Source organism: Lissotriton helveticus, chromosome 3_1 (genome assembly GCF_964261635.1).
Source record: "Lissotriton helveticus chromosome 3_1, aLisHel1.1, whole genome shotgun sequence".
Lineage (NCBI taxonomy): Eukaryota > Metazoa > Chordata > Amphibia > Caudata > Salamandridae > Lissotriton > Lissotriton helveticus.
The window spans coordinates 1547487235-1547502536 of NC_136061.1; the positions used below are offsets into that span (position 1 = coordinate 1547487235).

The 15302-nt window shown below is 47.5% G+C and overlaps 1 protein-coding gene across 6 annotated transcripts in view; it reads right to left on the reverse strand.

Moving 5' to 3' along the window:
- CEP164 (centrosomal protein 164) overlaps positions 1 to 15302 on the reverse strand; it is a 385375-nt gene that overhangs the window by 179116 nt on the left and 190957 nt on the right. For all 6 annotated transcript variants that reach the window (XM_078682279.1, XM_078682276.1, XM_078682274.1 and 3 more), the window contains one exon: positions 8798 to 8881. In XM_078682279.1, coding sequence (XP_078538405.1) covers positions 8798 to 8881 — 84 coding nt within the window. The remainder of the gene's footprint in view (positions 1 to 8797; positions 8882 to 15302) is intronic.

The window sequence follows — 15302 nt, forward strand, 5'->3', positions numbered from 1 at the left end:
TGCAGAGTAGGCTATGTCACAGCCATCGTGTTCTCGTAGTTACGATAGTTATTGCATGGTGATAAAAACATTAGCTCCACCGGGCTCCTACAATAACAAATGATCATGCTCACACGGCTTGGGTGCCACCGTGCAGGCACGCCTTATACATTAGTATCTTCATCTGTCTATAGATCACTGTGGGCAGTGCTATCAGCGCTATTTTTTTTATATTGAGAGGGGGAGTACCTGCACCTCTCAAGAGTGACGTCATACGTTTAATTGGAGAGTACCGGCACTTCTCAGAAACAGCAGGTACTCTGGTACAGAGTGCCTGCACTTATTTTCTCGGGTCAAGCACCGAGTGTGGGCTGCGGCTGCCCACGCAGGCCTAGTGCATTCATCTGTCTGTCCATCGTTCCAAATGCGACGCAGTCACTTGTCCTGCACTTGACAGGCAGACAGAGCTACTGCAGAATAGCGTCTGGAAAACATGCAAAACCAAGCCAGCGGAGCGTGGCGAGGAAAACAAGGGGGAGGATTTCATAGGATTATTCTGTGTGTTCTGATGTAGATTTAATCCGGAAAGGAGCGTTCAATATATTGCTGTTCCCTCCATCTACCGGGTCTGGTGTAACCGCTTCTACATTTGTTAACATTAGGGCTGATTTCCGTGACAAAGGCCGCGGGCCGCTGTCCTGCCGCATTTTAAACCCAGATAAGGCAGCGTTCGGATGTGAAGGTGCTCAGGTTGGGATAGGGCGGGTGGGAGGGTGAAAAAGGGCCACGGACAGTGGGTGGGCGGGAGGGAGGAGACACGGACAGTGGGCGGGCGAGAGGGTGAAGGCACGGACAACGGGCGAGAGGAGCGTTCGGATGTGAAGGTGCTCTGGCTGGTGGGAGGGTGAAAAAGGGCCAAGGACAGTGGGCGGGCGGGCGTGAGGAGGCACGGACAGTGGGCGGGCGGGAGGGAGGAGGCACGGACAGTGGGCGGGCGGGAGGGAGAATGCACGGACAACGGGACGGCGAGAGGGAGGGTGTGGGGGCTGGACTTAAAAGACACGGAAACGCCCCCGAATAGCGTCTTGACGGGGAAAGAGTAATTGACAACCATCTCTTCCAATGGCTAGCCTACATTTACGGAGCTAGCCAATGGAAGAGAAAGCGGGACAAAGCCCCACACTGTAGGATCATAAGATTTCGCCTGTGCGCGAGCACTGCTGCGCAGTGCTACGGCCAGGCGAAACATAAAAATGTATTTTCTGTACTTTTACATAAAGGGGACCTTGCCCAAGGACATAAGAGCGTGCCATAACACACAAGACTTAGTTACAATCTTTTCCTCTTTGGCACGGAGGAATTTGACCCGATTCACAGGATGCGGAGCGGAGGAAGGGATCTGAACCTAGTTCCCAATGCTATATGGTCGGCAGCTGTAAAATAAATGTAAAGCCAGTCGCCTCCCCTGAAAGCTCAACTTGTTCTGAGCTCGAGGTGCCAAGAGGACTTCGAGCTGAGCCAGAGCCAGCCACCTGGCTCGATCCTGGCTCGAGCTTTCAGTGGCTCGTCCAACTTCACTCGTGATAAAATAACAGTCTGTTAGGGGAACAAGCTATTTTGAGAGCAGATCTACGGTCGATCTTTTCGTTCTGGGATGACAGCAGAGCTGTATGTAAGACCTATTGTTGCCAATGCTTTAAATTACATATAGAGTGCAGGAGTATCTCTCGGTCATCTCATGCTTTTGCCGATTTATTGTATATTTTTGTCTCGCATTTCAATGTAAAAGGACTGTTTACATGCCATACTGCGCCGACTCATCACACAGTGCATTATTTTTCATAGATTTATTATTTACAGAAATCGATGGTTTTATTTCACTGCGGCAGGCTTTTTAAAATATATACATTTTAGTCAGCACTCAAAGTACAAGCCCGCCTTATTGACATTATAGCAACGCCCGCTTCTGATCCATAAACAAGTTGCTTATTTCCCTGTGTCGAAACGTGCAAGAAAACCCTAGAGAGGAGGGGCGTCTTGGAGGCCTGTCGCACACCAACGGGAGACGTTCTTGTCTGGGAACATGGAAGAAGATGGCTCCCCAATTAATTTCGCTTCAAAGTCGCGTCGGGGAAAAGGCAGCACGTTTTCTACATCACGTGACTGGGACGGCGGCTCTCATTTGGCTCGGGGACGGTTTGAGCTGAGCTGAGCACCGTCAAAACAGAATACCATCAAGCGCCCGGAGGTTGGAGGGTACACAGGGGATCATGGGAGCGCTACCCATGCGTAGAGCAGACTCTTGGCACCAATGTTGTTGCTAGGATGCTAGCCGTCCGCCTCTATCCCATGCCTCCCCACCCCCTTACTGATTTGGAGGCAGGCGCCTTGGAAGCTCTGGCGCAGCTAATGCCGCAGGAACAGCCCCCGGGCCAAGATCTAAAATTAGAAGGAAAACGAATTAAAAATAAGTCGTTGTGTATGCAAATTGTGTGCAGGAGCAGACGGCCTAGCCGCCAGAGCTGTCGCCTTCGATCGTTTCCGGCCCATCACACTTCGCCGAGGTCGATTGCTTTCCTCAGCAGCCCCCGCGGGGCGCAGACTAGGCCCCGCTCCCCGGAAGAGCGAGCCCCGGACCCGCTCCCCCGGACACCGGCAGAGGGAGGAGCGGGTCCGGGGCTCTCTTAGAGTTAGAGGAGGGGAGGAAAGAGTTCTGTGGGAACGCCAGGCAGGCTGGCCTGGCAGAGCCCACGCAGAGTCGTGAACTCCAACATATGCGAGGACGGACGTGACCCCACTCTCTCTAAGAGGCCCTTCCACTAGCTGTGGCCCCACCCGCCAGCAACTCGGGGTGCAAACAAGCGTGGCAGGCGGGCCTGTGCCACGGCACCTCTCAGACGGGCACAGTCGAGAACCAGTTGGCGCTCATCTCTTCTATATAATTAACACGCATTGGCACGGTCACTAGAATGCCAAGCCAACCTAAAACTGTATGTACGTTAATGACTGTCCTCCATTGTGTTGCTGTCAGATAAAAACGCCATAAATGATCAAGTTATCCGAGAAAATTTGATTGGAATACAATGAATGGCATGTGGGTGCCCCAGAAGGTTCAAGCTCAGGCACCCGAAGGTTGAGGCTCAGGCAGCTGGATAAACAAAAATGATCACAGATGTGTGGATGGAGGGCAAGCACTTTGTGTGAAAGCACACAACTTCTGCCCAATCAAAACATGTACTCTGTGTCTTCCAACAAGTGGGCGGGCCAAAGCACATCTCTGATGATTCTCACAAAATTGTCTGGCGACAGTGCAGCTGTCGAACCAGACCATAAAAAGGCACTTACTTAGCCTAGGTGACACAGCGACCATCTCTGGTGGGCTTCCTGTCACCACGTGCACAAGTCGCTTCCATACATTTCCTTCCACAAAAGAAAAAACTGGTTTTGCAAAAATCCCTGATTTTCTTAGACTACCTTTCCTTCCATCGCAAATGACTTCTTCCCATCCCCTCCCTGTCGCTTAAGCTCATGACTGAACTGCCAATAAACATGTAACACAGAATGTCTGTGCTTTAACTACCCATAGGGACCTCATTACATTTCAGACTTGGCAAATATTCCCGATAAACAAAGAAAGACGAATGGATACACCAATGCAAGAGAGAGATGCTAACATGCAGCCGGGCATTTTTGGAAGCCTTTCTACTTCAGTTTGTTCCTCTGCATCCATTCCTCTAAATCAGCGATACACATTATATGGTCTACAGGCCACACAGAGCCCAAGAAAACTTCCAGTGAGCTGCTGTCAGAGCCCTCTCATGCCCATGCAGAAAAGAAAGGCCTCTCCAAAGAGGAGACCATCACTCCTCATTCAATCAAGAGAAAATATAACCTGCAAGCAACGCTAAACGTCAGTTCAAACAAAAAAGAGAAACCTCTTTAACAAGATTAGCTCTGAGGGTTCCAGAAATAAGGACACAGCTTCAAGCTATGAAAAAAGCATCCAGCATCTGAAGACACACTCTGGTCTGTATCTGAGACCAGGTGATAACTTTCCAAGAACGTCTTTATCGGGTGGAAGACGGAAAACGTGGAGTGTGCAAGGAATGCTCGGAACTTGCAAGACACTTTTTTGTCTGACACTGGTCTGTTATTCAGACTTACACCTCTTCATTCCACTTGCACTTGCACTTTTTTATTGCTTACAATACCAAACAACTGATGCGCTCATACCAGGCATTGGTTGTACCAAAGAAGCGTTATTTTCTGTCACTCAAAATATATTGCTTTAAGGGCCACCAGTCTCAATGTTTTGAAGGGGTGTGCCCTTTAGAGGCCAACAACGTAATGAACGTTTGGCTGAGGAATTGATCATGATTTTGTAAACACAACTTGGAAATAAAATCTTTATCACGATATGGCGGAGTAATTGCATCTTCTACGTCTTCGGTGTAGATGTATGCTCTCGAATTACATGATAGAATATTAAACACGTTTCGCTCAGTCTCCTGAGCGGCAGAATGGAATTCATTTATGGATGGCTGCAATGCTTAGAATGCATACGTGTAAATACATTCACTACTGGGTGGTATATGGTGGAAATATGTTGCTATGAATTATGAACTTTTTGCCATGACATCTAGGGTGAGTGATGTGCACGTCATAAATTCCCAGAAGGGCCAAATCAAACTCATCTGTTTCTGAGGACGATCAACTGAGTAAAGTTAAAAGCTGCTATGCACAACACAGAAATGGCACAACTGCCGGAGTCAAACTACGTAAATACCGTGCTTCACTGCACATTTATCCTTGCAGACAGTCTCCTGCTTCGTTTGTGCTGGGGAGGAGCGCCCTCTTGTAGCAGGTTTGTGTGGTGCATGAACACAGTTTCTACTCTTCCGAGCAGAAAGAATGTAAACACAAACACTTGTTTCCTAGACACCCACGTAGACATGTTCATGGCAGCCGTATAAAATGAAAGAGCTGCCAGGGCTGAATTGAGAGACACAGCACCATCGGGAAAAAAGTATATACCAGCCCCACAATGTAGTGCACAAGACAAAGAGGCTCCTACCCGAGAATTGCTTTCGAAAAAAATCGCACAATTTATAGCATCATTTTCAAATATTAATAAAAGCAGTGGGGTTTGCAGGAAAACCGGCAGAACTGGTCACATTTTTCAAAATTTGAAGGCACGTCAACATACCCTGGGGAAATATTTCACCTTGGGCTTAATGTAGTGCCTACAAGTAAACTGCACAGCAGCAGTGATTGGCTGCACAGCTATGAACATTTGTGCTACTGAGATAGCACTGTCTTTTCACCCAATTGTGTCAAAGGAACAACATTTAAATGAGAACCGATGCACTGGGAAGTCATTTACACCGACCAGGAGGACATCTGCCCCCCCCCCCCCCTGTTGCTGTGCAGATATGGTACAATCCTTCAAGGGTCTGTGTTTACGCGCCAGTGCACACCCAACACATGTCCGCGTGCTGCTCAAATGCCTCAGGGTGCTGTCCTCTGAACAAACCGAGCTGCCTGTGGTACTGCTTTAATGTGACTGTCTATTGGGGAGACAGACTTGCCTGTGGTACTGCTTTAATAAGACTGTCTATTAGGGAGACCCTGTGATACTCAAAGAAACAGACCACTACTGTGCATTGTGCCTGGGACTCCTGCCCGGGTTATGTGTTCCCCCCAGGACACGGTTTCCAAAAAACAAGCTGTCGGCACCAAAACAGCGAGCCCTAAACAGGGTTCAGCCACGTGGCGGGGAAGCGCTGGCGCGTGGTGGGCGGCCCCAGCTTCGGTTACTCAGTCTTTTGAGCACATTCTGCACATTGATGATTTTAGAAACATATTTATGTTCATCAGACGTAAGCTGAATTCTGCAGACTATATATGACATGGTGCGAAAGGTTAATGCTACCATGCGAGAACAACATATTGAACAACGACGGGGAAACGCGCGCGCCGTTCTCCCGTCACCTCACTGGCGGTGTGTGAGGCAGCAGAGGCCGCAGCCTGCTCCGTGAAGCAAACATTTATAGACACTCAGCTGAGAGTGCAACATCAGGGGCTTGACTCCTCACTCGGACCCGATGCAAATCACCAAAGGGGTAGGGAGGGAAAGCCTGCTCTGACCAGGCACTCACGTCATGCTCACACTCATTGGCTCCCTGACACATATCCGTCGGATGACAGACAAGGGCTCTGATCACCTACACAGAATCAAACTACAGATTACATTCACCGCCTCTGGTTACATACACAAGGACCAATCACCCCCCAACCAGCAGCAAACACCCACAAAGCAGCACCAATCACAAACCCACACCTCGATTCAGTCCGATTATTCGCACACAGATACATTGGCTCCGATGACAAACACAAGCTCCAATTACGCACAAACAGGCTAAGGTTATGCACACATTAATCCAAAAAACAACTCCAACAAGCACACACACACGCTCCAATCATGCAGACTATCCTCAATCATACAAGCCAGTTCCGAATACACACAAAAGCTCCAATCAGACACAAACAAACCAGCTCCAATCGGGAACAGGGAATACACCCACACACACACCAGTTCCAATCAAGTGCACACACCAACTCCAATCGCACGCGAGAATGCACACACCTGCCCCCACACAGCTCGTCATGCGCGCGCGCGCACACACACTCCTGCCCCAACCACACGCGCGTGTAGGCACACATACTAGCTCCCACCACACACACACACACACACACACTCTAATCGGACCCGCACACCAGCTCCAAACGCACACAAACCGCTCTAATCTAACACACACACACACCCTTAAACTGAACACAATCAGTCCCAATCGCACACACAATATGCTACATTCACACACATGCCAGCTTCAATTGTGCGCACACACACGCACACCATCTCCAGTTGTACACGCACACCAGCTCCAGTCGGACACGCACACCAGCTCCAGTCGAACACACCCGTTCCAGTCTTAGCACACAAACACACACTGGTTTCTATCACATGCACACACCAGTTCCCAACAAATACACACGCACACACTCCACAGCTCCAAACATACAGAACAGCTAAAATCACACACAACTCCAAAAACACACACACACCAGCTGCAATCCTGCACCACAGCAGCATCAATCCTGCACACACACACACACACACACACACACACACACTAGCACCAACCCAACACAAGCATCAACCGTACACAATCTCCAAAGACACACATACTCTAATTACACACAATAGCTCCACCCATAGTGTGGGAATGAATATGTATTTGTGTAGAAGAGCTGTAGAATAATATTAGTGTAGGTTAAAAGGTCAAGTGACAGTTGCACTGTCAAGACAGACCAAAAAATTCATGCAGGTTAATGACTGCCCTCCTCCCATCTGTGCTCCTGCCCAAATAAGAACACCACAGATTATCTAGTTATCTAAAACAATCTAATAGCATGTTTGTGTGTCCTTGATAGTTCAACCCCAGACAGCTGAGTAAATAAACATAATGATCACAGCTGTGCAGCGAGCAAGCACTTTTTTTTATGGAAGCCTACACCTTCTGCCCAATCTAACCATGTACTACTGGCTTCAAAGATGTTGGCAGGGCCTCATTTCCCCCTCCTGGTGTCCTCACATAATTGTCTGGCAACAGTTTCATTTTGAAGCCAGACCATAAAAGGGCTGCAACGAAGCCCACCAGCGCCAATCATGCACATACACTTGGATTAGACACACAGGCTCTGATGACACACAGTAGCTCAAATTACACTTGAGACTCGAATTTCACACAGCAGCATCGATTACAAACCTCTACTGCTGTACACGTTAGATCCACCAACAAATCTGGACTACACACAACAGTTCCGGCACTCCATTGCACTACACTTAGTAGGTGACACTACACATGCTGGTTCACACAATCACACAGATAACAGCATGAGCTCAGATTACATCCTAGGCCCACCTTCCAACAAGCATTTGCAATGCAATAGGTCTCGCATTTACAGGAGATTGAGCTATTGGCATTGTAAATGGCAATGCCTTTTATTTATTTGTTCTTTTTAAAACAAATAAATAAAAGGCATTGTCATTTACAATGCCAATGGCTTTAACTCTTGCAAATGCGAAACCTATTGTATTGCAAATGTGTGCTATAATTAAAAAAAAAACCTTAGGAGAGAGCATGTCCGGCCTGACAAAGCTATTTGAGAAAATAGTGCTCGGAGGCTGTAATTAAAGCCTACTGAGTAACAACACACGTAACGGGGTGTCCCCATGGGAGGTTCTAAAATGAGACAAGGAAGCACTAAGGAGGGACTACTAAGCCTTTCGGCCAATGAACAGCCATAGTTTACAGTGGACAATCACACAAGCCAATGAAAAATTTGGGGAGAGAGTGGGCGGAGCTTCAATTGCCACCCGGAACACAGCATGCCTGGCAGAGCAGCGCATGCGCTGCTCAGGCTCGACCTAAAAGTGGGCTCCATTTACACACACAACACATACAGTCACCCACATCACTGAAAGAAATGAAAGCGTCTTCTAATCCTAGGAAACAACTCACTGCACATCCTGGGCAGCTAGATGTGGATTACGCTTGCACAGTAAATGTAATAGGCCCCATCTACAAAGTTAATCATGATTAGAAATGCCTTGAATTGACAAAGCACATAGTATGACTTCAAGAAGACCTAAACTGAATGTTCCCATCACCACATAAAACAATTAAAAAGGGACATAAACAGCTTATTTCCTGTCCAGAACAGAAACTCAACTGGAAACAGGGCAGTAGCTCACCTCAGACTTGGTGTCTTGAGAAACGGGTGAAAGAGCAGTCACATCCAGAATGTGGTCAGGAATCAGACTCTTGAACCTGGAGTTCTGAAAGAAGGATGGGGAGAAATATGGTTTAAGTTTAGCAGTGCAAATCTTACGAAAATACTTAAAGAATGATCTTTCTAGGGAACTCAGCAGTAGGAGGCAGCTAAATAAGCGTAGAACGTTAGCATGCTACATTCGAGATTTTTGCTAATTCTCAGCATTTCTCGCCCCAATCCTAAACAAGCTCACTTCAGACAGACGTCATAACATTAGGCTGAACATAAGTTTCCAGGTGTTTATCCAGTTTTCAGAATAAACTTCTGTCTGCTAAAACTGCATTAAGCAAGTATGCAAGCTCCATAACAGAAGCATTCAGCAGACCAAGTCAATACAATGTCACTGACAAGAGAAGTTAAGGCCTGTCACTTCTTCGCCCTGACCAAGGGAGGAGATTCAACTTGAGACTTTAGTTGTTTCCAGGGTATACTCTGCCTGCCTGTCACTGCAATTGTAAGCGGTCTCGATCTCACAGAAACGTGGGCATGGGCGGTGAACGACAGCTTTCAAACACTCCTGTTTGCTTGTTTGGAGAGGTACCACTGGAAGATTGTTTCAAACACTGCATCCCAATTCTGTTAATCGTCCCAAAAGGAATTTATCTTTCTTTCTGTTTTAGACGCCATGCTTTTAAAGCAAAATCTGCAACATTTTCAATAAGCAGGTGTCCAGACATCTCTCTTCTGCTTCAGTGTGTCCTTGACCTCACTTTGCCCTTCTCACTCGTGTTGGTGTCGGTCTCCTGCTGTTTTCCCTGTTGGCTGCTCGTTCTGCCCCAACACAGTAACTACTTTGTTTGTGCCGTCTCTACTATCTGCCCTGTCTCTGTTGATCTGCTCCTTGTTGCATCCTTTGTTCCTACCAACTGCGCATTTTTGCATTTTTTGCTCCTCCTATTGCTCTGTTTTGAATCTTGGTCTATTCTGTGAGCTTTTGCCCCCCCCCCCACCCAACTTGCTCCGCCGATCGCGTTTTCCCACCTTGCAGCTCCTGCTGCACTTTCTCGCTCTTGCTGAGCCCTCCCACAGCCCATGCACTCCTTCCACTCTCCAAGGCCCTACTTAATGGAAGCCGTGGCGCGGGTGCACAGAGGTCGCACCAAAGGCAAGTCCGCTTGCTAACGTCCAAGCCTGGACCGCACCCAGCGCCAGGAACCCTGGCCCAAATGCCTCCCGCAGCTAAACTGCAGACAAGCTCAGCCCTGGCTGATGCCACAAATTCTGCTGCAGAGCTTCTCCCCAGTCCACGGTGGACCCCTTTTTGCCTGCTCGCATTGCCATTTGATATGTCTCTACACACCCGTTCCCACCAACTACACACTCACCGCAACCCCATGCCAAGTCAGAATGCAAGACCCGCATTCACACAACACCACACACCCATCCCGCATGCATGCTCCTCAATACATGCTCACTCGGCAGGCACTCCACTGACATTTGGGACCTCTTCGACTCCAACACGCAGGACAACCTCTTCCTCACCAAAACCTGGCTCAACCCCACATATCAGGGTCGGACATCACCACAGCCATCTCTACTGTATACAAAATCATGCACCAGGACCAACCCTATTAACCAGGAGGACTTGCCATCATCCACAAAGACCATCAAGTGTACCTCTTACACTGACCCAGAAGTCACTTTTATGAACACAGCTTCAGACAGACAGTAAAACCACTATCGAAGACACCCTTGCATACCACCCCCTGGACCGTGCACAGACTTCAGCAGCCTCATCACCACACCCCTTGCCATTGGCACCCAAGACTTCAAACTCCTATGCGATCTCAACTTTCGTCTCTATGACATCATGGACGCCAACTCCACGGACTTGCTCGAAGGTCTACAGAGCATAGGCCTCACCCAGTTTGTACAAAGCCCTATCCACATTGCCGGACACATTCTGGCCCCCCATCTTCTCCTCCAGCGACAAGGTTCAAGTCAGCTACATCACTCCACTCACATGCCTGGACCACTCCATCGTCGACTTCCACATAACAGGGGCACCAACCACGCCTATGGAGTCTAGCAAAACCCCAAGCCACTGCTGGAAGAAAGTTATGGAAATGGAATGGCACAACGCCCTCCAACTACACTACCTGGACCCGTCCAACTACCTCATCAATAATAAACAACTGGATCGCCACTGGCACCAATAGCCTGGCACTCCTGAAAAACACCAAACCCAAAAGAGTGAACAAACAAGCTCGCTGGTACAATGCTGACCGCAGAATCCAAGAGAATTTGCAAGCAACTCGAAAGGAAATGGAGACCCCACCCAAGGAACCACCGCAAAAAACAACCACAAGGCCGCACTTAGAATCAACTCTAGCTCCAACAGCTGCAAGGAACATTTCACCATCATCAAGGAATTCATTAACCCAACAGCTGCAACCAACTCCCTCACTTCTAAACATGAACTCTGCAGCAACCTCTTTGACTTCTTCATTGAAACAAAATTACCAGGATGTACAGCAACTTTGAACCACATCCCCCCCCCCCCCCCCCCATCAACATTCCCAGCCTACTAACCTCATCAACCAAAGACTACCAACTGACAGCATGGAACCTTCTATCCATCGAGGACACTGTAGCAATAATGACGACAGTCCACTCAAGGGCACCCACAGAACCCTGCCCTCACCATATCCACAACCTGGGAGGAGCCACGATCAGTGCGGCACTCCCCTCTATCATCAACACCCCCCTCAAGACAGCCACTTTCCCAGATAGCTGGAAACATCCAGAAATCACTGACCTCCTCAAAAAACTCTCAGCCAACCCCAAATTACTCTGCAACTACCAACCCATCTTGCTACTCCCCTTCTCAGCCAAAGTAATTGAGAATACCATCAACAGACAACTCTGAGACTACCTAGAATGAAACAAACTCCTGGATGACTTGCAAACAGGATTCTCAAACCACCATAGCACTGAAACAGCCTTCATTGCGGCCCCAGTCAACATACAAACCATCCTCAACCATGGACAGAGAGCAGCCCTCATCCTACTCGACCTCTCCACAGCTTTCAACACAGGCTCTCACTACACACTCATCGCCAGACTACACACAGTAGGAGTAGAAGGGCCAACACTCAAATGGACGGCTTCCTTCCTCTCCGGAAGAACACATGAGTCAGTCAGGCTCCTTCCGTTCACATCAAAATCCGAGGACCTCATCTGCAGAGTCCCACAGGGATCATCACTCGGCCCCACACTTTTCAACATGTATGAGACTCCTCTGGCTAACATCATCAGATTCCACAGAATCAACATAATCTCATATACTGAAGACACCCAGCTAATGTTTTACTTTTCAGACGACACCTTCAAGACAAATTTCAAACAACCCATGACCAGCGTGCCCAATTGGATGAAAGAGAAGTGTCAACAAGGTCAACATTGACAAAACTGAAGTGCTGATCTTTGGGAATAAGAGCTCAACTTGGGACTCCATCTGGTGGCCCGCCTAACTCAGACCCACACTCACCCCAACCAACCACTCTGGGAACCTAGCTTCATCCTAGACACCAATCTCACCATGAAGTCCCAGGTCAATGACGTCACCTCTCCATGCTTCCAAATCCTCTGCATGCTATATAAAATCTTAAAGTGGCTCCCACTGGGCACCAGACGTACCATCACGCAGGCCCTAATCACAAGCAAATTGGACTACGACAATGCACTCAACACAAGCATCCTAACCCATCTTCTGCACAGACTTCAGACCATCCAACACACCACCACCAGACTCGCCCTCTACCTTCCACCCCAAACCCACACCACACCATTCCTTAGATGGCTCCCCACCCAGAAGCAACTGGCAGTTCAAACTTCTCACACATGCATTTAAGTCCTTATGCAACATGGGACTGACATACCTCAATCACCGGCTTCACTTCCACCAACCCACCAGGCAACTTTGCTCAGCATCACACTCACTCACACACTCCACATCCACACAATCACAATGGGAGGTCAATCATTCTCCAGCTGCCAAATCCTGGAACGAAACAACAAAACAGCAAAAAATGGCAGTAGGGAATTGCTAGTTGCACCACCACACTATACACAGAAATCACAATAGGTTGCCTTACAAATGCTGCCCACCTCTCTAGTCCACTGCCACGGGACCATGAACATATAAAACAGACATCCAGTATTCTTAGTACAAGATGATCGTACCTGTGTATTTGCCCTGAGGAAGCCCATAACGGGCGGAACGCGTTGGCTGTTTGTTCGATCATCTTGTACTAAGAATACTGGATGTCTGTTTTATCATCTTGTACCAAGAATACACAAAAGGATACATTAAAAGGATTTTTTTGCATCATTGAAGGACATTTGTTTCGTCTTGGTGTATTGCAGCACCGTATAATTACTCTCATTGTTGCCTCTCTACTTGCTTGTTGTTTATTTACAAATCCTGGAACGACCTCCACCAACACATCACGGCCTCCTCTCTACAAATCCCTCTTACATTACAATAATATTTACTGTACAGTAAAAAGAAAACTGAAAATGTCTGAATAAAGAAAACTAGGAAAATCCCTACAAACAGAGAAGATCATTAAACAGGCCCATAGGTGTGATTTTGGCACCTACTGAGCTAGTTAGGGAGTTGGGGAACAACGGTAAGCTGATAAGAGAGCGCTGCATGAATAAGGACCAGATGGGTTGCGAGATGGACAGCAAGTAGCAAGAGATTGGAAGGAAACATTGAAAAACAAAGCATAATGTGATCCCTGAATAGCTGTAACTTACAGATCACTGGACTGACAAGACTTCGCCATCAGAATAAGGTAATTTCTGGTGGCTCCAGCCACTACTTTGCTCAACAATTAAAGAGGACCTAAATACCAGTGTAGGGGGAAGAGAACACTACCCATCCACAATGGGCATAAATCTGGGAAGTCTCTGTAGAACCACTTTACTGAGCCTCTGCAAGAAGGACGACATACCTGCCTGTTGAAGAGCTGCATTGTCCGTGCCAGGAGAACTAATATGGAATCCACTGGAAGGACCTGCATGGGACACCCTAGCTGGCCTGAGCTGGCCCCAAACACGAAAAGGCAACCAGCCTGCTAGCAGCCCAGAGAATGCAACACTGGGCATGAAGACTTGAGTAGAGGAGAGGCTCCATTGCCTGCCTATGGGAAGGATGAGCCTGCACACTCTCAACCATTCCCCTGCCCTTTGGGTGCCTGTAATTACCTCTCCATCAGTCCTGTGGAGTGCCAAGGAATCAGGAGTCCCACCTCGGGTACCATTCTTTCTGCTGGAAAATCTCACAGATTCTGGAATCATTGTAATGTTGTGCTTAGCCCTTCCAGATATCGAGATATCACTAGTTAAAGCTGCGGGTGCGCTTCCCTGCCATTGGTTTTAAGGGCTGAGGTTAGCAGATTTCCTGGTGCTCAATGTCTGTCCTTATGGTCCATGGGGCCACCCCAACATCAGAAAATCTGTACCAGAGCCAGAGCTCCCAACATGAGAGGTAAATGGTATGGTATACAGCTATTGTCTCCAACAAGTAGGTTAATGGTTATATTGTTTTGGACTCAATTGACTATGCTCACCAACACTTGAACGCTGGTGTCTAAACACCAGGAGGCCCCAGGAGGAAGTGTTTACTTTCCTAAAAGGGAGGGCTCTTCTTTTGTGATGGTTCCGCTCAGCATCTTTTGGACATCTTTTTGCTTTTGAGGCAGGGAAAAGATGCGCAATCCTGTGCACATTCCACACTTTCACAGACATGACATCACTGCGAATCAAACCTTAAGGATCATTTGTTTTTTCCTTTGAAGAAACTTGATGAATATGTGATTTGTCTGGTTGCGTAGGCAATGTTAGTACACACTTGCATGTGATACATGTAATATTATGTCATGCTGTTCAGTTCACTATGACATGAATGTATAGAGATTCTCTACTAAAATGGATGTTTAAAAGCCATGTGTATTATTGTGTTTTCCCAAGCTGTCTGCCTCTCATAGGCAGAATGATAATCTGTGTATTGTATTGTTTTCAGAGTCATGTTTAATGGTGGTTTACAGAGGAGTGTTTTTTAACCCAATATGTCATCCTATGTTGTATATAGAATTGTATATATTGTAGGTTTGTAACTAATATTATTTCAAATTGTTGTTTATGTATCTTTGTAGTCCTGAGGAAGACTGCAACTAGGTGAAATGCATTAGCTATGCTTATCTGTATTCGGTGAAGAAGAAACTAAATAAAGATGCACAGAATCAATTAAAGGATTTTCCCATTTCATTTCCTCTTGGTGTCCTATGTGCTGACCTATATATTTATATACTCTGTTTTGTTGCCTATCGTTTGTGCTCTAACGTATTGTCCACGAGCACCTGCATCAGCCTTCCTCTGATGGTGGGCAGGAATGACTTCAAAGTCAAGCAAATCAC